This window comes from Myotis daubentonii, chromosome 3 (genome assembly GCF_963259705.1).
Source record: "Myotis daubentonii chromosome 3, mMyoDau2.1, whole genome shotgun sequence".
In the NCBI taxonomy this organism is placed as follows: domain Eukaryota; kingdom Metazoa; phylum Chordata; class Mammalia; order Chiroptera; family Vespertilionidae; genus Myotis; species Myotis daubentonii.
In genome coordinates, this window is record NC_081842.1 from 24,546,298 (window position 1) to 24,573,614 (window position 27,317).

The window sequence follows — 27,317 nt, forward strand, 5'->3', positions numbered from 1 at the left end:
CTTCTCCCTTTGAGTCTGGGTCCCTAAAGACACGCCTGTATCTGGAGCTCAGAGTCTGCGACTCCCTCCCGATTGAAAACGCCAACCGCGCCCTCCGCCGCCAGCCCGCTCCGCGCACTCCGCACCTCAGAATTTGACTTCAGCACTGCGCCTCCTCTGAGTGTCCGTATGCGTTTCTCTTTCCTCCTAGTTGTAGGACTTCCACTCAGCCAGCGTTCCTGTGGTTCTGGGTGATGTCCGTTCTGTGTTTTAGTTTCACTTTTGAAGTAGTTGTTCAAAGCAGCAAACTCCGGCGTTAACCTATGCCGCCATCTTGGTTCTCCTAAGTTTCATTTTAAACTACAAAAATTTTGTTGTTCAAAACTTAGGAACAAAATATGGTTTAAAGTTCCCTTATACAGTTTACCCATGAGTTTGAACTACATGGGTCCACTTATATGCAGATTTTTTTTCAATAAATACTGTAATTGTATTTTCTCTTCCTATGATTTTTTTTAACATTTCTTCTAGCTTTTTTATTGTACGAATAGAGTATATAATACATATAACATAAAATATGTGTTAATTGCTTAGGTTATTGGTAAGGCTTCTGATCAATAGCAGGCTATCAGCAGTTAAGCTTTGGGGCAAAAGTTATAGTTAAATTTTCAACAGTGTGAGGGTCGGTGCCCCTAACTGCTGTGTTGTTCAAGGATCAACTGTACTGTTTTAGTATACCAATTTATATATTACATATATTTACTATTATATATAATGCACATTTTTCACTTATTTCTCAATGTTAGTCACTTCTTGAAATTCTTTGGACAAGCTCCTTGATGCCAGAAACTGTTATTTCACCTTGAATATCTCACAGCTAGCATAGTGTCTGGTACATAGTAGGTATGCACTACATTTTCACTAATTGAATAAATAAAAAATGTCTCCTCACTATAAAACCAGATTTGGGTCTCTAGAAGAGTCCATAGAGCCCATTTCATGGGAAATGAAATGTTTACTTTTGAACGATATTCTACAGGTACCAATTAATTAAGCATTCTTTTTTATGGACAATCCAAATTTGAGTCTATACTTATGCCCAACCTTAGTTTTCCATAAGGAATAGAAAATTTGCACTATACTTTAACTCTTCCTCTCCTCTAGCTGAACTTTGGCATTGGATACTTTTCCTTCTCTCACTACCTCCTGGTTCAAAGGTTCTACCAAACCACTAAATTATAATTTATCAATGGTGACATAAGCATCTTCCTGAGTTTCATTCAAATAAGCCTAATTACAGGTATCTAAACAAGTCACATAATTACAAACTAAAAGGTTCATCTTGCCTGCTTTTGCTATGTAATTTCATAGCAGCTTTTCTGAGTGTAAGTGGTAGGGAAGAACTTTGACTAAAGGCAGTCAGAACTAGTACTCTTTTCCAGCTTCTTCCTTTTGCCCAAATTCTTTTCCTTAGTTGCCTAAGAGCAAGCACTTGTATCTTCTATTTCCTTTGTCCCATAGTTCTGTTCTGCATGCAGTAAAAATGTAAATGCATGCGGACTATATGATATATGTAGCACAATCTATATACAAGTTACTAATATAAAACCTCAAAGTCATTTCTATCTCCTTACTCCCCCAAATCTGTATCTACTCAACTGTTAAATCTGATGCTTCTTCTTAAAACACCTTTATACCTGCTGTAGCAAATCAAACTCCAGCATCAAATCCCTTAAACCTACCTAGTCATTCTACATTTTTTTTCTGACCTCTTTAGCTCTGATTTATTAGGGACTGACTAAAATGTAGAAATAACTTAATAATGCATAATAATATCAATAACAACTCCTCTATACTGAATTATACTATTGAGTACTTATTGCATGTACTCAATATGCTTATTGTATGCACTGTCCAATGCACTTTGTAATTTAACTCATTTAACTCTCAATAATGCTATCAAGTAGGTATGAGTATCACAACTAATAAGAGAGCTGAGGCTCAAAGATATTTTATAACTTGCACTTGAATCCAGGTGACTAACTCCAAAGCCTATAGTCTTGTTCACCACATTAAATCGTCATTTCCAACATGTGAAGAAAATGATTCTTCCTTTTAACACTGGAATCAAACACCAAAATTCTAAATATAGGCTCAAAGTTTTCCATTAATGTGTCCTATGCTGACCTGTTTTAACTGCCACCATTGTTTTGCTTCTACATAATGGGTAAAATTATACACACCTGATTTGTTCTAAATTGTTCTACATTATTTCCCCTCCATTCCAAAAATACTAAAAGAATGCTAGAGTCTTAGAGAACCCTCAAGTGTATTGAACAGATGAGGACAAGGAGGAAAATGATAGTAATGATAATAAAAAACACAGTCTAAACAAGCTTTTAAAGTTTTATGATTTCGTCCTGTTTTGTCTCAAATCTACACATTTGAAGCTGACTCTGCTAAAGTCAAAGATAACAATCATGCCAAATCATGTGACAATTTAGTAACGCAAACCATATTTATGATTTACTGGTATGATGTGAGTTGGAATAAGAAGGAAGTGAACCTTGTTGGAAACATAACCAGATATTCCCTGTTCTATAATAAAGGCTGATAAAACTACACACTCAAAGCCTCAGACTGTAAAAAGACCACCCAGAAGAAAGGGACTCCCCTAAGAAAAAGACCTCTCACTTAGCAGTCTGGCAAATCCTGATAACAATTTACAAATGCCTGCAAAGTACCTGTAAAACTTTAGCATTTGGCTGAAGAGGTTTAATGATCAGCTGCTTGCCTGCTGTGTAAAGAACCTTTTCTGAATCAGGGTCCCATGCTACTGAATACACTGGTGTTCCTGTAAAAAGAAAAACACACCTGATAAACTTTTATTATCATGCCTTATAAAGAGGGAGATTGTTAAGAGGATCAAAAAAGTAATCTGGGGTGTCATTTCCTTTCCTCGTAATTCAAAAGCCGTTTCAAACTGGACTGGGTTAATATTGACCATTGAAAATTTACATTGACAATTGACAGGCTATGTGTTTAACTACTTTTGATCTTGCTGGGAAAAGATGAAGCTTTTAGGAGTTCAAGATATTGTGCTATTGAAATACATAAATAAATACACTACATTATGTTAAGATATAAAGAGGTGTATAAAGAGGTATCATTTCCCATCAGCAATAACCATCAGTTTAAACTAACTTAATGCTTAAATCTCCCACACAAAAATATACATAGTATACTCACCTTATAGATAATTCCCGTTTTTGATGCTGCTACAGGCAACAGAACTTCCCCTCATCTGCTGCTTAAGAAATAGTCTAATGAATAGAAATCACCCAACTCCAAAATGACCTAGCTCTCCCATCTATGAATTCACAAATGACCAATTAACTATCTGATTAGGGAAAGTCTTACTATCAATTAAGTGTGGCTTTAGCCTGAAAGCTAGGCTAAGCAGGACTCAAATATCCTATAACCAGAACTAAGCTGACTCCACTTCCAGAGGAAAGATACAAGTTTGAGTTACCTATTATACTGTTATGGTCATCATTAACTAGTTTATTAATATTAATAAAGGAAGAGAGAAAAGGGGAGGCCAGACATTATAAGCATGGTCATCTGGACAGCTTTACCAGGAAGCTACAGCTTCACACTCCCCAGGAAAACCAATAGTCCATTCCCTGCAGATCACTGGGGGAAGGGATGGAACAAAGGGGAAGACGGGCACATGCCCAGCGAAGTCAGGGTGACTTAGGAAAGGTACTTGCCTGTCAGTCTAGCCTGGGAAAAGGTCATTGGCTAGGAAGGTGGAGCCACTGCAAGCTCTAGAAATCTTAAGTTAAAATCCCCAGACAAAGAATTCCCTCTTTCGTTTCCTCCTGCTCTCTGGTTCCATGACCTGCACTCGCCCATGCACTCACCTGTTCTCTCTCCATAGCCATGTGCCGTAGCAGTTGCATGGCCCATGGCCATGGGGACCCCACACACAATGAACTGAACTTGGAACACAAGCTAAGCCAGCCAGATGCCGGACTGGACTATACTTTAATATGGAACAGAAACTCTGGGCAGTGGCCTTAATCCTGGCCCTGCTGAAGATAAGACTGGATTTTTTTTAGGCAGGACGAACGGAGACGGGACCTCCGGGAGAAACCCCTTTAATTTTACATCACCACTAAAGCTTTCCACAAAATCCCACCCTCCTGTGGGGGTCTCAGGAAATTCTCTTCCTGCAGCACATCTACTGATAACAATACTATAAACTACACTAAATTTCATACTGCTTTCAATATCCTAGAATAGAATTTAGGGTTGGTATTTTCTAACTCAATTACGTTCTAGATTATCTTCTGGAAGGCTGTACTTTATGTGAGCCTGGTTTTTTTTTTAAAAAAATAAGTATCATGTCTATTGAAAACATTAAATATCTATACTCCACTCTCTGACCAAGTTATCTATTAATTAGGAAAGTGAATAAGGTTATAAAATTGATCTATGAAATATATAATCAAGCTTTTAAAAGTTGTCTAGGACACCTATGTCAGACTATTGTAGCAACTGACTTGATGAGAATCAATGAATAAATCTTTCAAGAATTTACATTCTCGCCCTAACCGCTTTGGCTCAGTGGATAGAGCGTCGGCCTGTGGACTTAAGGGTCCCAGGTTCGATTCCGATCAAGGGCATGTACCTTGGTTGCGGGCACATCCCCAGTGGGGGGGTGTGCAGGAGGCAGCTGATCGATGTTTCTCTCTGGTCAATATTTCTAACTCTCTATCCCTCTCCCTTCCTCTCTGTAAAACTCAATAAAATATATTTAAAAATAAAAAGAATTTACATTCTCATTAAAAATGAAATGTGAATCTGAAGTTTTATGGTCAACCAATATGATTTAATTATTTAAATTGTAATCCAACTGATGCTAATCAACAGGAAGTAATCAGTAATCAACAGGGAGTTAGTAAGATAAAAGTTTGTATTCAAGCAGCACCCTACATTTTTGTGCCACTTTCTTCCCAATGAGAACACAACTGTGAGCAAGTCTCAGTGGTATACAAGACTTAGAAAGTCTACTCTAGTCCAAAAAAATCTAGAAGCATGCCTTCCACAGTTTAGGTTAGACATTATATTGGGTCTAAATTTCCTGTTCAGCCAATGACATGTAGGATGGTTCTGTTACCAGAGGAACCTACAGACAGATGGCCAATGAGATGGCCAACCTCAGGAGACACTCCTCCTTTTTCTGTACTTGGTAAGTACATTTTCTTGGAATATTTTCTGGGAGTAGCCAGGAGCTGACGTGGACTTCAAAAGTAAATCTCCAGCCGGAACCAGTTTGGCTCAGTGGATAGAGCGTCGGCCTGCAGACTGAAGGGTCCCAGGTTCGATTCTGGTCAAGGGCATGTACCTGGGTTGCGGGCACATCCCCAGTAGGAGATGTGCAGGAGGCAGCTGATCGATGTTTCTCTCTCATCGATGTTTCTAGCTCTCTATCTCTCTCCCTTCCTCTCTGTAAAAAATCAATAAAATATATATTTTTTTAAAAAAGTAAATCTCCAGATGAACAGAGTTCAACTATAATAAATCCCCCAAGAAATATAAACCCAAATTTCACATATCTCAAATGTGGTTTTTGGGTGAGGACTGGAAGGGAACAGAGGAGGAAAGCGTATTTGATAAGTTAATGGAATTATAGGTGCCTTCTTTATTTCCATTAGTATAATTGTAGTTATTATGCTAAAAATAAATTTATATATTTTAATTCTACATTATCAAATCTTCATGAATACACTCAGTAAAATTACACTTTCCTGGGGTGTACACTAAACAATGACAAACATCTACCCCCAAGGAAATAATTCAGTAAATACAACTCCCATTGAGTTATACAGGATGTGACTCTAGTTCTTTAGTTGTGGTAAAAGGCACGGTTGGGGTATAGGATGAGGAGCTAGGGACGCTTTTATCCTCTTTAACATTTAATTTTTTGGCCCCATTAAGTCAGCTGTGTCACCATTTCCTTGTTTATAAATCTTATAGATCTTTAGAATAATTATTTTTCCTTTTGAGACATGAAGATTATTCATTTCCTGTTTATAAAACAGTATGTTAAACAATAATAATTTTAAAGAAACAGGTATAATAACTATGGTTTAAAATAAAATAAGCTTCTGGAGAAAAGTTAAGTAATTCCTTTGTTATAACTTGTGATTTTTAACCACATTTCTTCAATCAAAAGACAAAGAGGGAGCTATTGGTGATAAAGAACCTTAAATAAAATCAATAGCTACATCTCACTAGTTCAATCTTCCTAACCAACAATATTCAAAATGGATAAAACATCAAGAACTAAGAGAATTCTTTAGTATATCCACCCTTTATATTTATAATAAAATATTAAGTGTGACTGTGGTAAAAAAGAAGGAATTCTTACCATTTGCAACAGCATGGATGGAACTGGAGGGCATTATGCTAAGTGAAATAAGCCAGTTGGAGAAAGATAAGTATCCCATGATCTCACTCATTTGTGGAATATAATGAACAACATAAACTGATGAACAAAAACAGATCTAGAGACAGAGAAGCATTGATGAGACCATCAAACCTCAGAGGGAAGGTAGAGGAGGGTGGGGGTAAGGAAGAGATCAACCAAAGGACTTGTATGCATGCATATAAGCCTAACCAATGGACACAGACACCAGGGGGGTGAGGGTGTGAGTGCGGGGTGGGGAGCAATGGGGTGATAAGGACACATATATAATACCTTAATCAATAAAGAAAAATAAATGCAAAAAAAAATATTAAGTGTGAAACTAATGTATATATATGAATGTTTCCTTTTCCAAAAGAAGATGTACTACACATCGCTGTACAACTTCCTAAATTAGGGGGGTTCTAATAAAGATCACTATTGAAAGTGGATGAATTCCTTCAGAAAGAAAATAATGATTTCTAGTATGATGAAATCCATCCCATTAGCATTTAAAACCTATAATATTTCAAGTGCTTTAAAAAAAACATACTTAAAAAACATACTTATTCCTAGTGCTTCACTTCACTTTGCAGTCAGTATGGAAATAACAAATTTAGCCTTTCAAAATGAATAACTTTAAAACAAAAAGTTTAGCAAATTATATAAGATGTTTTTAATTGTATCATTAACAAAAAACAGAGCAAAAAAAACCAAAAATAGTTTTATAAGTAATTTATTGCTTTTTATATTGGGAATTTTTATTTATGTTCCATTTCAGTTAAGACACTCAAAAAGATCTTGTTTTTCTGACTTTGTACAATAAGATCATGTGACCTTTTTGACATTTTTTAAGAAACCACATGCACCTGGGGTTGTGTTAAATGTCAGACCCTTATCTCTCTGTAAAACAAATTATCTAAATTCTTTCAACCTGTTGAAGGCATTTTAAACCACAGAAGAGGAGACAAAAATGTATTTCAATTGTTTTAAGGAAGTACATGGTCAAATATACCATGTTTTTCACATTCATACTAAGAGGTATCCCCTAAAAATGTTGTTTTTGAATGTTTTTAAGAATGCTTTTGAAACAAACGCTTCACTATTGTAATAAAGCATTTGCTATTTTTGCCTTGAATGCAATATAGATATATATTGAATGAATATCAGGAAAGTGCACAGAACAGAGTCCAGTACTATATTAGCACTATTAGTGACTACTACCAAAAATTACTTTGTAATGCAATAAGCAACCACTTGTTTATTGTGTTGTTCATGGTAGTAGGTACTCAACGTTTTTGTTACAACATCATTAAAAAGTCAAAAACCAAGAATTATTTCCCTTCATTTTATTTGTAGGAATGTGTACTAATAATAGGTAATCAAATGCAATTTATTACATTAAAAAATGAACTTCTGGGTTATGTATGTCACTGGGTCAGTACAAAGAAAAAGTGTAAACAAAGGCATTTGTTTCTTTAGTTTCAACCTCTCCCTTGAGGACCTCAACTTGCCCCGTACCTTCAAGACCTGTCACCTTTTAGTAACTGACTAAAGTATGAAACTCCACACATACTCACTCAATTATTCTTCCCTCTGAATTCTTTTTTTAAAGATATTTTTATGGATTTCAGAGAGGAAGGAAGAGAGAGATAGAAACATTAATGATGAGAGAGAATCATTGATCAGCTGCCTCCTGAGGATCAAGCTCACAACCAGGGCATGTGCCCTGACCAAAACTAAACTGTGAGCTCCTGGTTCACAGGTCGATGCCCAACCACTGAGCCACGAGGACTGGGCCCCTCGGAATCCATTCCTCTCAGCCATGGAGAACTATTCTTTTTTTTTTTTTTTTTCAACTACTACCACCACTGTCTTTATTCAAACCTTAATCCACACTAGCATGGAACATTTCAGTAACTTCCTTATTGGCCACTCCCATTTAACCTCTATCTCCTCTAAGCCCATTTCTTCATCCTTCAAAGCCCAGTCAAAAGATGCTGCAATATTCACCAGGAAGCTTTTCTGATACTTCCTCCCCTACAAGTCTTAATCTTTGCCTTGCTTGTCCTCCAGAGCACCTTATAGCATGAGCACATTCTGCCTTGTATTACAGTTATTTTTAGTTCCAGTTTACTTCCTTCACTAAATGCATATAGATATGGTCCATGTTTTATTATTCCATTCTTCCATTTAAATATAGTGTGAAAAAGGTTTGCAGTACTCTATTCCAATTTTAACCTATAATCAAAATATATAATATAACACAAGATAGGGCTTAATTATAATTATCCCTGGCCTACACACTATTTTTCTCTAATAAAAACCAACAACGGGAGAGAACCAGGATGGCAGCATAAGGTATAAACCTGTATGTGCTGCCCCCAACAACCACATTAAAACTACAACTAAAAGATAAAACAGCTATCATCCAGAACCACGGGAAAGCTGGCCGAATGGAAGTTCTACAACTAGAAGGAAAGAAAAAAGTGCACTGAGACTGGGTAGGAGGTGCAGAGGCGCCAAGAGCAGAGGTACGGAGACGTGCGCAAGGTGGGCTGCAACTGGGTGCGTGGTTTTTTTCAATCGGAAGGGGATACAAGCTCCCGAATGCAGTGAATTCGTTTATGGTGAGACTCTGGGGTCCCAGATTCCTACGGGGAGAAACTGGACTGTCTTGCAGCGGGTCGGAAAGCATGGGTGGCTTTCTCACAGAGCTGCTCACAGGGATCATTGTTACTGTGGGGGCACGGGACTCAGGGACTCAGGACACAGAGACGGGAGACGCGAGGAGTCGCGAAGATGGCTGATGACAGCCATTGCTGTTTGCTCAGCCCTGGTGATTCTCTGAGACCCCGCCCCACTCAATTTATATTCCCACCCAAGCTGTCCGCAGCAGGGCAAAGGAACCGCCTGCCCTCTTGCAGCCTAACCTAACAAACTGCAGCTGGGTCAGAGAGCTCCAAAACTTCCAAACCCCAAACAGAGAGGAGAAATCTGCTGATATTGCTGTAGCTCCTGCTGGGTGGACTCACTCAGTGGTTGACATGGAGATCCAGGAGCCTGGGTACCCAGTGGTCAGACACCAGATTTCAACTCCTCACATCCATAAAGGACACACTCAAGAGGCAGACTCAGTGAGCACCAAAGCCCCACTGAAGCAAGTTCTACCCCATAAGGGTGTCTCCAGCACAGCATTCTTCCACTATAGACACAGCGGGTCCTCGCAGTCAGCCAAAATGCGGAGACAAAGAAACATGTCACAAATGAAAGAAATGGAGGAAAGCAAACTACTGGACATAGAGTTCAAAACCACAGTTATAAGGTTACTCAAGAATCTGCTACAAACCTCCAAGGAACTTAGTGAGACCTTCAAAAATCTTAATGAGAATGCCAAAGAAATGGAAAAGAAAAAAAAATTAAGCATACACTGACTGAAATTAAGAATAATATACAGAGATCCAACAGCAGACTAGAGGATCCCAAGGATCAAGTCAAAGATTTGAAAGACAAGAAAGCAAAAAACACCCATCCTGAAAAGCAAAAAGAAAAAAGAATAAAAAAATATGAAGATAGTGTAAGGAGCCTCTGGGACAATTTCAAACGTACCAACATCTGAATTATGGGGGTACCAGAAGAGAGACAGCAAGATACTGAAAGCCTATTAGAAGAAATCATGACAGAAAACTTCCCCTACCTGATGAAAAAAATAGACTTGCAAGTCCAGGAAGTGAAAAGAACCCCAAATAAGAGGAATCCAAAGAGGACCACACCAAGACACATCATAATTAAAATGCCAAGGGCTAAAGACAAAGAGAGAAACTTAAAAGCAGCAAGAGAAAAACAGTTAGTTACCTACAAGGGAGAACCCATACAACTGTCAGCTGATTTCTCAACAGAAACCATGTAGGCCAGAAGGGAGTGTCAAGAAATATTCAAAGTGATAAATAGCAAGGACCTACAACCAAAATTACTCTACCCAGCAAAGCTATCATGTAGAATTGAAGGTCAGATAAAGAGCTTCACAGACAAGAAAAAGCTAAAGGAGTTCATCACCACCAAACCAGGATTATATGAAATGCTGAAGGATATTCTTTAAGAAGAGGAAGAAGAAGAAAAAGGTAAAGATAAAAATTATGAACAACAAAGTGACAACAAATAAATATCTATCAACAAGTGAATCTAAAAAGAAAGTCAGAATAAACTGGTGAATAGAATAGAATCAGGGGCATAGAAAGGGAGTGGACTGACAATTCTCGGGGGGAAGGGGGTGTGAGGGGTTCGGGAAGAGATTGGACAAAAATCTTACACCTATGGATGAGGACAGTGGTGGGGGTAAGGGCATGGGGTGGGGTGGGAACCAGGTGGAGGGGAGCTATGGGCGGGGAGGGGAAGAGGAACATCTGTAATAATCTGAACAATAAAGATTTATTTAAAAAAAAAAAACAATGCCTCAAAGGTACAAATTTCCCCAAAAAAATTTGGGATTAATCCATCTTTGTATCAGAAGAGAAGGCAATGAGTGTGACTTTTTCCATTTGTATATCTGGTTCCAATAATCAAGAAATGAATTCAGGAATTAATTGTTATTCATCAAGAAAAAAGTATAATTAACATAAACATATAGTAAAACTCACAATTATGCTTTCATATAGTAAAACTCACAATTATGCTTTCAAAATTGTTTACTGAATTCCAAGTTTTACAATAATTCAGGCTTATTTTATTTCATTTTTATGCCAAAATTTACATTTTTTCTCTACAAAGGAGGCAGGAGTCTCCCACCCTCCCCTAACTTGACCTTCTTACTTGAGCCCTCAACATCCAGCTTGCAGTAGTTCAGATTTATAATCACCCTCAAAACTTGTAGTTTCTAATAAATCAAAGAAACCTTATAAATAACCAGGAATTTTTCCTTTGAGGTTAATGTCATCATAACTTAACTTCTTTAATAATTATTCCCAGAGATAAAACAGGAAACACCTGTGCCTTATTAGGAAAGTGTGGGTGGCACCAATGATCAAAAACTCAAAAATTAGATGCATAGTTCTACAGTAAATTTGTAATCCTTAATCTAGAAAAAGATTTCTGATTACTCAATTGAAATACTAGTAGGTTTACTAAAATAAAAAAAAAATCTGTCTAATTTAATTTTGTACATTAATCTTTTAATTAATATAAACCTTGAGGTTAAAAAGAATACATAGGATTCAAATAGTATAAAAATGATCAGCCCTTTCATAGACATTTGATGTTAAGAAAATTATATCTACTTGAAGGTGGGATCTCAATACCAGATATCAAGTTGTATTACAAAGCCACTGTTCTCAAAACTGCCTGGTACTGGCACAAGAATAGGCATATAGATCAATGGAATAGAATAGAGAGCCCAGAAATCGGCCCGAACCAATATGCTCAATTAATATTTGACAAAGGAGGCAAGAACATACAATGGAGCCAAGATAGTCTCTTCAATAAATGGTGTTGGGAAAATTGGACAGATATATGCAAGAAAATGAAACTAGACCACCAACTTACACCATACACAAAAATAAACTCAAAATGGATAAAGGACTTAAATGTACGACAGGAAACCATAAAAATTCTAGAAGAATCCAAAGGCAACAAAATCTCAGACATATGCTGAAGCAATTTCTTCACTGATACAGCTCCTAGGGCACTTGAAACTAAAGAAAAAATGAACAAATGGGACTACATCAAAATAAAAAGCTTCTGCACAGCAAAAGAAACCATCAACAAAACAACGAGAAAACCCACTGTGTGGGAAAACATATTTGCCAATGACATATCTGATAAGGGCCTAATCTCCAAAATTTATAGGGAACTCATACAACTTAACAAAAGGAAGATAAACAATCCAATCAAAAAATGGGCAAAGGACCTAAATAGACACCTTTCAAAAGAGGACATTCAGAAAGCCAAGAGACATATGAAAACATGCTCAAAGTCACTAATCATCCGAGAGATGCAAATCAAAACAGCAATGAGGTACCACCTCACACCTGTCAGACTGGCTATCATCAACAAATCAACAAATGACAAGTGCTGGAGAGGATGTGGAGAAAAAGGAACACTTGTGCACTGCTGGTGGGAATGCAGACTGGTGCAGCCACTATGGAAGACAGTATGGAGTTTCCTTAAAAAACTGAAAATGGAACTCCCATTTGACCCTGTGATCCCACTTCTAGGAATATATCCCAAGAAACCAGAAACACCAATCAGAAAAGATATATGCACCCCTATGTTCATAGCAGCACAATTCACCATAGCTAAGATCTGGAAACAGCCTAAGTGCCCATCAGTAGATGAATGGATTAGAAAACCGTGGTACATCTACACGATGGAATACTATGCTGCTGTAAAAAGGAAGGAACTCTTACCATTTGCAACGTCATGGATGGAACTGGAGAGCATTATGCTAAGTGAAATAAGCCAGTCAATGAAGGAAAAGTACCACATGATCTCACTCATTCATGGACAATAGAGACCATTATAAACTTTTGAACAATAATAGATACAGAGGCAGAGCTGCCTCAAACAGATTGTCAAACTGCAGTGGGAAGGCCGGGAGGGTTGGGGGGCAGGAGGTAGGGGGGTAAGAGATCAACTAAAGGACTTGTATGCATGCATATAAGCATAACCAATGGACATAAGACACTGGGGGATAGGGGAGGCTAGGGGACTGTCTAGGGCGGGGGGATAAAATGGATACATATGTAATACCCTTTGTAATACTTTAAGCAATAAAAATAAATAAATAAATAAATAAATAAAATAAAATAAAATAAATAAAAAAAAGAAAATTATATGTACTTGAAATGTTGATGGAAAATATCATTATGTGATATGAACATATCATAAAATTACCTGTATTATATGACATAATCTGTATTTTAGCTTTTAAGAGAATCCTATTTACCCATGTAGTTGGGAGGAAGGAAAAAAAGAACAACTCGTCCCTCTCCAAAATAAACACCATATAAAAACACTAATTCAAAATGTATCATAGACCTAATTGCAAGTATTAAAACTATAAAACTCTTAGAAGAAAAAAATATACGTAAATCTTCATGACTTTGTATTAGGCAATGGTTTCTTAGATATGACACCAAAAGCAGAAGCTATTAAAGAAAAAAATGGATAAACTGAACTTCATCAAAACTTCTGTGTTTTAAAAGATATCAAGAAAGTGAAAAGGAAACTAATGGAATGAATAAAAATATAATTTCAGCCCAGCCAGTGTGGCTCAGTGGTTGAGCATAGACCTATGAACCAGGAGGTCAAGGTTCGATTCTGTCAGGGCACATAAATCAATCCCCAGTAGAAGCATGCAGGAGGCAACCAATCAATGATTCTCTCTCATCATTGATGTTTCTATCTCCCTCTCCCTTCCTCTCTGAAATCAATAAAAATATATATTTTAAAAATAGTTGCAAATCATATATCCAATAACTCTAGTAACTAGAATATATGAATAACTCTTACAACTCAACAATAAAAAGACCCAATTAAAAAGTGTGCAAACGATTTCAATAGGTATTTCTCCAAAGATATACAAATGGCCGATTTGCACATAAAAAGATGCTCAATATCATCAGGGATATGCCTATCAAAACTACAATGAGATACCACTCTACACTTACTAGAATGATTATGATTTTTAAAAAAAAAACAACAACAACCAATAACAAGCATTGAGAATGTGGAGAAATTGGAACCTTCATATATTTCTAGCAGGAATATAAAATGGTACATCTACTCTAGAAAAAACTTGAATATTTGTATTTACTGATACAGAACTATATAGGACTATCCCCAGATAGTTCAAGCAAAGAGCACATTGTAGTAGATACAGTATGCAGCCACTTGCTTATAAGAGAGGGAAAGAAGGAATACATAAAAACACATTTTCTACATAAGAAAAAGTGACACCAGTTGCTTCTGGAATGTTTGCTGGGTGACTGGACAATAGGGGTAATATGAGAAACAGAAATAGTATTTAAAAGGTAACTTTATACCTTTTTATATGCTTTAAATTCTGAAGCACGTGAATGTACTATTAAAATTAATACTTAAAAAATAAAGAGATTTAAGTGCTCCCTGCAAGGTACATACTAACAATCAAAATTTTATGATCACTATTATTGAAAGCAGGGGTTGTAAAAACTCAAATACCTTTAGATTTATACTTTCTCCCATGTAACGTAAATGAGTAGAGCGTAAGAAAAATAAGAGAAGTTTGAAATGCAACTAAAAATGGAGCAGCCACTGCCCTAGCCAGTTTTGCTCAGTGGATAGAGTGTCAGCCTGCAGACTGAAGGATCCCGGGTTCGATTCTGGTCAAGGTCACATCCCCAGGTTATGGGCTCAATCCCCAGTAGGGGGCGTGCAGGAGGCAGCCAATCAATGATTCTCTCTTATCACTGATGTTTCTATCGCTCTCTCTCCCTCTTCCTTCCTCTCTGAAATAAATAAAAATATATTTAAAATAAAAATAAATAAAAATGGAGCAGTCACTACTAAACTCCAGCTGATTGTATTCATTCTGAAAAGCAGGCCTAATGTTGAGAGATCTTCCAATTTTTCAAGACACCAGAAAACCAAATTTGTATGTGAAATATCCTGATTTTAAATATTGGGTCTGTACCATACTTGTGGGCAAGATTCAGCCCAAAGGCCACCTGTTTGTGACCTCTGATTTATAAAGTCTTTAATTTATGAACATATTGTGCTTCAAACTGCCCTTGCAAATTTGAAAACTTTAAATGCATTTTCTCAATAAGAGCAAAATAAGTAGCAATATGTTTTCCAGACCCATTACACAGGTAAACTATAGTATTGTTACCTGCCCTCAATGATTAACAATGTTTATACTGAACAACTTATTCTAAGTTTCAACTTTAGACTTTGGAAAGTTCAAAATGGTGGATCCAAGGGTAGTAAAAGGGAAGGAGACGTCTGGGAAGAATTTAAGAAAACAGAAGGAACGATCTTAAGCAAGAATTCAGATACAGTTGGTAGTGATATAAGCTTTCAGAATTCCTCCGAAGATCTGTGTCTTCTGTAGACAACAAATTTAGTAAAAGAGAAAAGAAAGGAAAAAAGGGTATGTCTCAGTGGCAGCAACAGCTAAAGAGAACTGCAGCCCCAGCCTCAAGGGTGCAGCGACCTCTAGAAGATTCCTGTCAGTTGCTCATAAGACAGACATCATAGAGTGAAAATGGCGAATAATCACCACTAACAAGTTATAAAGCCAAAAGGAAATCCTCAGGCCCACTAGAAGATTAAAATAAAATGTATTTTCTAAAGGTACATTTTATTACTAACGTAACAATAAACTATTTTTTCTAACTGAAATCCATCCATGAAAGCTTCTATAGACTCTAAATTTTCTACTCATGGATAAATACTCTACTTGGAGATTAACTGTTGCAAAGATTTAACCTCAGGAAATAATTACTAACTAGTACTTCTGGTTCCTTTACTAACATTTGGTTTAGAAATGTAAACTATTTTAACACTATCCTAAGAATAAGCAACTTAGAAATGAAATCTGGAAATTTTTGGAAGTCAATTTTTGGAGATGCTTCACAATATTGACTTTATCATATAATCTGAAGAATAGTCTGCAAGCAGCTTTTTGGCAACCTGTTTCTGAAGATCAGCAGATAAATTCTCAGGTCAACATCAAGATTGCTTTATTGCTCTTAGGTAAATCTAATTAGGAAAATAAATCTGCTACACAGAAAAAAAAACCTTATGTAATCTAAATCCCAACAGGAATGACCACTTTATGGGTACTTCCTCCCAATTAACATGGAAAACTGAGCTTCTGCTCTAAGTAGCTGTCACTTTCCAAATTTTGGATTATCAGGGTGTCTGCTCCCCTCCATTAGTATGGAAATCAAATGTACAACATAATTTAGAAAGAGTGCTAATATTATGAAATTATTAAGACTTTTTAAGACAGGAGATATTCAATGTTCCCTATTATTTACTTAACTAGATACCAAATCCTATTCAGATAGAACATGTTCATAATGCTTCAGAATTATTTAAAAAGAATCATTCTATATAATAAAAGCCTAATATGTGAAGTGTCCGGTCAACCAGTTGGCTGTTCAACCATTCAAAGCATAATATGTTAATGCCATGCTAAGACTGCTCAACCACTCGCTATGATATGCACTGACCACCAGAGGGCAGACAGTTGACCAGTTGCTATGATGTGCACTGACCACCAAACAGAGGCTCTGCTCTGACCGATAGGTTAGCTTGCTGCTGGGGTTTGGCCAATCAGGACTGAACGAGGCCAGCCAGACACACCCTGGAGCCCTCCTGCGGTCCCTCAGAAGATATCCGAGAGCCAGCTTTAGCCCGATCCTGCAGACCGGGCCGAGGGACCCCACTGGAGCACAAATTCGTGCACTGGGCCTCTAGTTAGCCTATAACTGTATTGTCTAGATCAGGGGTGGGCAAGCTTTTTGACTCGAGGGCCACAATGGGTTCTTAAACTGGACTCAGAAGAAGGAGCTGCGGCCGTTGTTTCCCGACGTTGCCATGTTAACATTGTTGCTGGTGAAGGAGCGGAGGGGAGAGCAAGAGAACCCTCCGCTCTTTTGGTTCCGCAGGCCGGATAGAACAGCTGAATGGGCCGGATCCGGCCCGCGGGCCGTAGTTTGCCCACGGCTGGTCTAGATTCACTAATAAAGAAAAAGCCCTTGAGTATTTTGTATATTTCTTGGCTTGAATAATATAGGTACCATGGTCCATCAGGCAACATGGAAAGTAAGAGGAAAAAGTGGAAATAGAAATGAGCGATTTCAGGTTTTGAACCTGACCAAAATCAGTCTTAGAAGTGATATTAGACTGCTGCTAAAGGAAAATGTTGACATTTTTATTGATTATAATACATACCTTGCTGAGCTAAAGTTGATCTTAGCATTCCAGTCTTTGACCAGATTTTTACTTGTCCATCTTCTCCAACTATAAAGAGAAAATAATTGATATTTTTAGCTATAAGAAATAAATTTAGCCTAGCCAGCGTGGCTCAGTGGTTGAGCATCGACTATAAACCAGGAGATCACGGTTCGATTCCTAGTCAGGGCACTTGCTCAGGTTGCAGGCTCAATCCCCAGAAGGGGGCATGCAGGAGGCAGTCAATCAATTGAGTCTCTCTCATCATTGATGTTTCTATCTCTCTCTCCCTTCTCCCTTCTTCTGATATCAACAAAAATATATTTTTTAAAAGAAATAAATTAAAACATTAAATTTACATATAAAATTTGGACAAAATTTACTCTAATTAAATGACAGTGCTTCATAACTGTATTATTTAATTGAAGTTATTTTGAAACAACTTTATCAAAGTAGACAAACTTCCATGACAAAACTTTTTATTTTTCCTTTAATATTAGAAGAATTATTAGTATATTATTCAAATAATGCTGTCATCTTCACTGAAATCTCAATTCTAGAATTCTAAGAAAAGTGCTTTCAGTGTATTAAGAAGAGTTGCAGCCCAATTCAAGTGAGTTGGGGACTGAATGGATGAAGCAGTAGGCTCTATTTTTTAACAGTTTGCCTGCAAGAGTGAAAAAGAAAGAGGAAGTTATAGCTAGAGAGAGTTATTGGTTAACAGAAGGATTTTTACTTCTTTTTTCTCAATTTTCAAGATGGATGACATCTTAACATTCTTATGTGCTGAAAAAGAAACCACTGGAAAAGGAGAAGTTGAAAAACAAGCAAGAAAAAGGACAACTCACTGAGAGAAGTCCTACAGAAGGCCCAGGGGATATGTGTGGTGATTTTAAAACATATACAAATATTCTCTGTTATTCCTCCTTTTAAGAGGTGGAACTTAATTTCTCTCTCCTTCAGTGTGGGCTATAGTTAGTGACATGCTCCTAACAGAATGTGGTGGAAATGATGGAGTATAACTTCTGAGGAGAGTCATAAAATACAGAGTGTCCTCAAAAATGGATACACACTTTAACAACTGATAGCTCAATTTTGAAAATAAAATGTATTTTAATAACAATGCCTTTATAATTATTCAAAGTGTGTGTATACATTTTTTGGGACATCTTACATATTGTAACTTCTATCTTGTTCTCTCATGGATCACTCACTTGGGGAGAAGTCAGCTGTTATGTTGAGAGAATACCAAGCAGCCCTACGGAGAGGCCCAGGTGGTGGAACTAAGGCCTCTGCCATCAGTCAGAGAGGAACTAAGACCTCTTGCCAACAGCCAAGTGAGTAAACCATCTTAGAAGCCGATCCTTCAGCCCCAATCAAGCTTTCATATGATTGCAGCCCCATCCAACTTCTTGAGTCCAGGACAGAATCGCCCAGTTAAACTATTCCCGGATAATACGTGGTTATCATCTTAAGTCACTAACTTTGGATTAATTTGTTATGAAGTAATAGATAACTAATAGGTGAAGAGAAGAATACTTGCAATAGGACAGGAGATGGGAGAGAGATGGAAGAGGGTAAAGGTCAGTTAAATGAGAATACTTTGAATTTAAAAATTTTAAAGAATTACAACTTTTATTTACTCTCTACTTGAACATTCCAACAGCATTTTTGACAGAATATTCTCCGTCATATTAGAAAACTAGTAATTAATATGACATCCTGAATTATAACATTATATAGCAATCTAGATTAATACTGTGCTAATTATTTACTATTAGATAATAAAAGGCTATTGCTAAGAAAATATTGTTCCTTTGGAAATTTTTCTTTAAAAAATTCACTTAAAATGCCATTTTTGCAGACAACTTACCTGTAACTAATGCTGTTCCTTCATAATTCCATCTTCCTGCCAGTACTGCTCCACAGTGAGCTTCTACACTTTTTTCCACTCTTCCTAACTTAGAAATCAGATGAAATTTCCCTAAAAGAAATTATACTTGAAAAATCTATTTCATTAAAATAATTTATTTAATCAACAAACATCTGTTGACTATCTACTACTAGACTGTGAGCACAGTGCTAGGCACTGAAGACAAAAGGGCAAATAATATAATTATTCTTACTCTCAAGAAACACAAATCTATTGGAAGACAGCAACAAACAAAATTACAAATATGACGCTAAAGTAATTCAGAGGGATGATAAAACTCTACTGGGATATGGCCAAAGGGGACCAAAAGAAATGTCAAGAAAGCCTTCTATTGCCCTGACCGGTTTGGCTCAGTGGATAGAGCGTCGGCCTGCAGACTCAAGGATCCCAGGTTCGAATCCGGTCAGGGGCATGTACCTTGGTTGCAGGCACATCCCCAGTAGAGGGTGTGCAGGAGGCAGTTGATCGATGTTTCTCTCTCATCGATGTTTCTGACTCTCTATCCCTCTCCCTTCCTCTCTGTAGAAAATCAATAAAATATATTTTTTTAAAAAAAAGAAAGAAAGCCTTCTATTTAAGCAGTTTTGCAGTCTTGCCTTTTTTCCCCCCACAGGTTATAGAAAAGATGAAAAAGGTGTAGAGGAAAGGAACCAAGACAGTGGAATGGCTTTAAAAGATAAACTGAGGCACATTTTAAAACTTTAAGAGTTTACTTGAGCAAAAATCTATTCCAATCAGACAGCGCCAAACCAGAAGTGGTTAGCACTCCACTGACAGCAGCTCAGAGAGAGGCTTTTATAGAGAAAAGGCAGAAGCAAAGTAAGGAAATTACTAACAACTACAGGCCCAATGCACGAAATTTGTACAAGAGGCTTGGCCCTTGCAGCCCGGCTGCCTCAGCCGGCCCTCGCAGCCTTGGCTTCGTCCAGAAGGTTGTCTGGAATGTCGTCTGGAAGGTCATTCAGCTGTTCGGTCTAATTAGCATATTAACTCTTTATTATATAGAGAATAGTTTAAAGCCTAGTTGGCTGTTTGTGATTGGTGGTTCTTAGGTTTCAATTATGTACACTTGAGGTATTTACAGGCTTAGATTTTGGTTTGTGTACATGGGCCAATGATATCAGTCACCTCAGTCTAATTGCCTCCTTATTGAATTAATTTAACAATTGCTAATCCCAAATTTTAAAATACTTGCCTTATATGGTTTTACACTGTGCCAGGTACCAGGTAGACCAAACAAAAAGCAGTCTACTTGGTTGCGGACCTCAAAAAGTTCACACATACAGAGTAGGACAAAGTAGGTTTACAGTTGTTCATATGGAAAATAATACAATAATTAATAAATAATACAAAAGCCTAATATGCTAAGTGTCTGACCTATCGGTCAACCATTCAGTCGACTGCTTGACCAGTCGCTATGACCCACACTAACCACCAGGGGTCAGATGCTCCAACTGGTAGGTTTAGCTTGCTGCTGGGGTCTGGCTGATCGCTGATTGGGACTGGGCAAGACAGGTTGGACACGCCCTGGATCCCTCCCAGGCTGGCCAGACCCGATAGGCCCCAATCTGGACTGAGCAGAATGACCCTGATTGGCCCTATTGATGGCCAAGCCAAGGGACACCACCCATGCACAAATTCATGCATCGGGTCTCTAGTTCTATATAATAAAGAGCTAATATGCAAATGGTTGTCACAACCTCATGCCCTCACGCTGAGACAGCTCAGGCACTCAACACTGGGGAGAGAGGAATGGTGACCAGCCAGGCACAAATGAGCTCATGAGAGAGGAATGTGGACCAGCCAGGCTGGGGCCTGGGAGAGAGACAAGCCACCCGCCCCGCAGTCCCAGGTGCCAGCGGCTGCGCCTGCACCTGTAGCCCAGGAGAGGGACAATCCGCACGCCCGATGGTCCCCGTGGTTCTGGGCACCAGCGGTTGGGGCTGCAGCCGGGAAAGGGACAAGCTGCATGCCCCGCAGTCCCAGGCACCAGCGTCTGCGGCTGGACCTGTGGCCCATGAGTGGGACAAGCTGCCAGCACCATGGTCCCAGGAGCCAGCGCCTGCAGCTGTGGCCCAGGAGAGGGACAAGCTGCCCGCCCTGTGGTCCTGGCGCCTGCGGCTGCGGACCAGGCAAAGCCACCCGCCCACGGTCCCCTGTAGCTGTAGGCAGACCAGGTCCTGGGTGCCTGCAGCCGGCCAGAGGGAGGGAAGCCAGGTTCTCTGTACCTGCGACCAGCCAGAGGAGGGAATCCTGGATCCTGGGTGCGAGGCAAGGCAGAAGCAGTTAGGGGCAATCAGGCCAGCAGGGGAGCAGTTAGGGGTGACCAGGCCAGTAGGGGAGCAGTTAGGGTGATCAGGCAGGCAGGCAGAGGTGGTTAGGGGTGATCAGGCAGGGAGGCAGGTGAGCGGTTAGGAGCCAGCAGTCCTGGATTCTGAGAAGCAGTCGGACATCCCCCGAGGGGTCCCGGATTGGATAGGGTGCAGGCTGGGCTGAGGGACCCTCCCCCATCCCCGCAAGAATTTCATGCACCGGGCCTCTAGTTAATAAATAATAATACAAGAATAAACTCTGTTTCACATACTCACAACTGTAAACCTACTTTTGCCCCATCCTATATATAGGAAAAAAGCTAAAAAACTACAACTTTACAGTACATTGACAAAGTATATAAGCAATGTCAAGGGGACAAATTAACTGTGCCAAGAGTAAGAATAAGAACTACAGGAATCCGAGAATAGATCAGTGAGGTTTGAATGATAATGAAATCTAGTGATACACAGATTGCAATACATTAATTAAGTATAGTGAAATTAGCTTTCTTCAAATCAATATAAATATTTGTGTGTGTGTGTATATATATATATATATATATATATATATATATATATAATTATTTATTCATTTATTTATTTATTTATTTTGCAGTAAAAGAATAATGTGGCTGCCTAACCAAATTTGCCTCAGAGGATTTATTTTGTTTCAATTCACTTTTAACTTAAGGCTTTCAAGATCTGGCCTAATACTAACAATTTATTAAAAATATATTTAAGTCAGATGCTTAAGATGGCTTTACAACATTTCTCTGGAGAACTCTAAAACAAATGGCTTTAAAACATTTAACACTTACTGCCCTGTGGTTCTTTCACTGACCACCTACTCATTCCCACCAACAAAGTCTTTCCCTCTTTTTTACACACAATGTACATTACTTGTCGCTCTGTTGCAGCATTTTTCACTGGGCTTTGATTCGTTTCATGGCAGGGGGCCATGTCTTAATCATATTTGTATTTGCAATATGCTTTTACATAATCAGCATTTGTTAAATTTAACCAATTCTATAACCATACAAATACATAAAAATAAGTATGTAAGTAAATTAAATAAAATAAATAAATAAAATGGACCATTTGACATTCTTATCTTTCTCATTCATGACGTTCTAGCACTTCAACAATAATCTACCGTTTTCCTTTATCCACCCACCCACTAGCACCAGTAGCACTATCTACTTTTCCCCATATCTTCCTTTTAATTTTATAATTACCTCTGGGTCATTTTTCAATGTAACAATTACTTTGAATCCAACTGTGCTATTATTCTCTTTATCAAACTAACTTAAAATTACAGAGAAAATACAAGGAGGGGAAATCTCAAGAGAGGGAACTACGAAGATGACATCTAATAAGTGGAAAGCTAATCCTGTGGCCCTTATTTTCTTTATCTAGGCCTGTTTCACAAAATGTTAGCATACTGCCTAGCACAAAACACCCACATACTAAACAATTATTGGATACAATGAATAAATACAACACCAAAGAGACTAACCAAATAACTTGAACTAGAAATGAAAAGTCCAGAAATTATCTTTCAACCTAGTCCACATTTTAGGAATTGTATGTATTTTGGTCAATGACATTTCTTGTCATAAAATAACAAATACTGATTTTCTAACAAGTGATAAAATTGTTCTTGCTTCCTATGACCTCACAGAAGCCATACACTGGGACAACTAAGGTCAGCTCTTGGCACAGATTTAGCAATTAATAAATCATTGGCTTTTGTACATTGGCTGATTATTACAAATTGCTTGAATAACACACCCAGAGTAAAGCATAAATATAAAATTACATACATAAATATAAATTAAAATATTTATACATAGATATAAAATCAAATTTAAAAACTGATAATTATTCATTTAACATTTTCAGTTCTTTTTTCTCTCCAGGTGTTCTATAACTTTATAAAAGTGCAAGAGCAAACTAGAGATCAATTAATTTATTTCCAATTATTTACTAGGGGTGAGGCTGGGAAGAGAATATAATCAATATGACTCATTTATTGTTTTAGTAAACAAACAATGAAAACTTTGGATAAAAATGAATACTTAAATCCTGGGCATAATATTTGCCAATGACATATCTGATAAGGGCCTAATCTCCAAAATTTACAGGGAACTCATACAACTTAACAAAAGGAAGATAAACAATCCAATCAAAAAATGGGCAAAGGACCTAAATAGACACCTTTCAAAAGAGGACATTCAGAAAGCCAAGAGACATATGAAAACATGCTCAAAGTCACTAATCGCCTGAGAGATGCAAATCAAAACAGCAATGAGGTACCATCTCACACCTGTCAGACTGGCTATCATCAACAAATCAACAAACGACAAGTGCTGGAGAGGATGTGGAGAAAAAGGAACACTTGTGCACTGCTGGTGGGAATGCAGACTGGTGCAGCCACTATGGAAGACAGTGTGGAGTTTCCTTAAAAAACTGAAAATAGCCAAAACCGGTTTGGCTCAATGGATAGAGCGTCAGCCTGCAGACTGAGAGGTCCCAGGTTCGATTCCGGTCAAGGGCATGTACCTGGGTTGCGGGCACATCCCTGGTGGGGGATGTGCAGGAGGCAGCTGATCGATGTTTCTCTCTCATCGATGTTTCTAATTCTCTCTATCTCTCTCCCTTCCTCTCTGTGAAAAATCAATAAAATATATTTAAAAAACAAACAAAAAAAAAAAACTGAAAATGGAACTCCCATTTGACCCTGTGATCCCACTTCTAGGAATATATCCCAAGAAACCAGAAACACCAATCAGAAAGGATATATGCACCCCTATGTTCATAGCAGCACAATTCACCATAGCTAAGATCTGGAAACAGCCTAAGTGCCCATCAGTAGATGAATGGATTAGAAAACTGTGGTACATCTACACGATGGAATACTATGCTGCTCTAAAAAGGAAGGAACTCTTACCATTTGCAACGTCATGGATGGAACTGGAGAGCATTATGCTAAGTGAAATAAGCCAGTCAATGAAGGAAAAATACCACATGATCTCACTCATTCATGGACAATAGAGACCATTATAAACTTTTGAACAATAATAGATACAGAGGCAGAGCTGCCTCAAACAGATTGTCAAACTGCAGCGGGAAGACCGGGGAGGGTTGGGGGGCAGGAGGTAGGGGGGTAAGAGATCAACTAAAGGACTTGTATGCATGCATATAAGCATAACCAATGGACATAAGACACTGGGTGACAGGGGAGGCTAGGGGACTGTCTAGGGCGGGGGGATAAAATGGATACATATGTAATACCCTTTGTAATACTTTAAGCAATAAAAAAATAAAATAAAAAATAAATAAATAAATAAATAAATCCTGGGCATAAAATTAATCACTTGTTATTAAAGATAAGCTAAAAAGAGGAAAATGTTATAAAAAAGAAAAAGAACAGAAGTGGTAGATTAGTTATAAGGAACACATTTTTTAAAGTTATAAATGCCTTAAAAAATGCCCACGGAAACATGAGAAGGCTTGGAATAGGGTGCTAGAAAAAAAGGGCACATGAGCACTTTTGCAGACTGCTTAATAGCAGAAATGTTTTGGCAGATGTCTGCAAAAGCCACAAAGAGATCAGTAACTGCTAACTTCTGATAAAAAGAAATGAACACACAAATTCTTTTTAAAGTGGGATTTTTAAATGAACATATTAACTAATAAGATAATATAGTGATTATTTGAAGATATTGAATAGAAAGTATGAAAATGTCAACTTTTACTAAATATAATTTAAGGAGTGTTTATTGCCTTTACAAAATGTTTTATACCAGAATTCCCTCACATAGCAGCTCCCCAATGCATTTTAAATAATTCAATTATTTTTCAAATGTAAATCTTTTAACACATTGTTAAAGAAATATCTCCTCTAAAAAGTGGGATACTACTACACAAAATGTTCAAAAAGAGATTAAAATACTGAAGAGAGAATTACTGGTAAGACAAAAAACTTGGCAAAAGTCTGCTTTACGTGCAGGAGCTGCCCCTCAAACCCAGGGATGTGTTTTGAACGTTTTACCACTACCACCACCACAGAACAGAGAGGGGGTTGGACAAAGCAAACCCTGGAAGAGTGATGAACAAACTCAAAACTGTAATCTTTCTGCCAGGGTTGAGGGAGAAAAATTAAGAGGAGAAAGATGGTGGCAACTAGAAAAGAAAATCTCTTGAACAATGAATTAAATCTTGAAGAAGAAAAAAATGTTTAAGTATCACACAAAATGAAAAAGCCCTAGAGATCTGCTCTACAACATTGTGCTTACAATTAACTATACTGCACAGTACAATTAACAATTTGTTAAGAGGGTAGACCTCATGCTATATGGTGTTTTCTTTTAACCAGAATAAATTTTTTAAAAACTGGGCTAACAAAGAATACAGCACCGATATATAAAATGACCTCAGATCTTTATCTGGCAGGAAACTCCTTGACCACCTCCTGATGGCATCCACTTTCTTCTTTTTTTGAACATTTCTTTTTCATTTCTGGATGCTGCTTTCTGTCTACCTTTCCACTTCTTTTCTTTGATCTACCGTCACTTTCCCTCTCTTTCTCAAGATCCCAGATAGTCCTCATCCTTGACTTAGGAGAAAACACTCAATTACGCTGCTTTGGTTTTTCTCTCCTTCCAACATTTAGTGTGTGGCATGTTATCTTATTTGGGATTTTTTTTATACAGCAAACCCCAAAATAAAATGATACATTCTATTTTTTTTAGTCATAATGTAGTTTTCCTTATTTAATCGTGTAAATTTCTCTTTTAAGTTACATTTGTTTTACTTTAAACTTCTTTTCCCTATCAGAAAGTGTTTTATCTAAAGCCAATGTGAAATAAAGACCCAAGCAATTATTTTTAGTTAAGTATAATTAAGTAAGCTTAATAATTCAGAAAAACACTCAGACAACAGAAACCATCAAGACTAATTAGATTTAGTATTCATAGTCACCAGATAAGTCAATCCTCATATACTGTTGAGTTTAAAAAGGAAAATGCAAAGAAAATATGTGATATGCCACCTGTCGTATAAAAATAAAAAAGGTGAAATGAGGAAATATACATGCATCTGTTTATTTTTGCCAAGAGAAACACAGGAAGGATAAACCAGAACCAAAGAGATTGGTTACCTAGAAGGAGTAAATAGAAACAAGGTGTATGGGATTGGGTGGGTCAGGGTAGTAACAATGCTCTGAGTAAGTATATTTTTTTAATACAGTTTTCACTTCACGGAGCCATCCATGTTAACGTTTAACATATTTAAAGATAATCAAATCAACAAGAATGGGGGAGGGGCTTACATGGAAAACAAAGGGAAATAAATATACTTACTATAAATGACTAACGTAACAACACTTAAGCAGGGTGGAAATGCAAGTAATTTTTGAATACAGGACTTGGATTCTATAGCCTCAGTGTAAAGATAACAACAGTAAACACTTGAATTCTAATTACATTTTTTTGCAGTAGTATGGGTTAGTAACTCTGAAACAACCTACTGTGTATTATAGAATTGAGTAAATATATTAAGAATAATGAAAGTCAGTCTTTCTCACTATTTTCAACTATGGAGAAAAAGATATTAGAATTAACCCCGTGGTGTTGAATTGGAGCTGGTGGTATCAGAATTAACTCATGGTTTTTTTGTA

General features: G+C 37.5%; 1 protein-coding gene across 1 annotated transcript in view; it reads right to left on the minus strand.

The window, feature by feature from the left end:
• Nucleotides 1–27,317, minus strand: part of IFT80 (intraflagellar transport 80) — a 122,548-nt gene that overhangs the window by 69,680 nt on the left and 25,551 nt on the right. Inside the window, exons 4-6 of the mRNA XM_059686914.1 lie at nt 19,266–19,376; nt 17,393–17,461; nt 2,724–2,833 (exon numbers count right to left, since the gene is read on the minus strand). Of these exons, the coding sequence (XP_059542897.1) occupies nt 2,724–2,833; nt 17,393–17,461; nt 19,266–19,376 (290 nt within the window). The remainder of the gene's footprint in view (nt 1–2,723; nt 2,834–17,392; nt 17,462–19,265; nt 19,377–27,317) is intronic.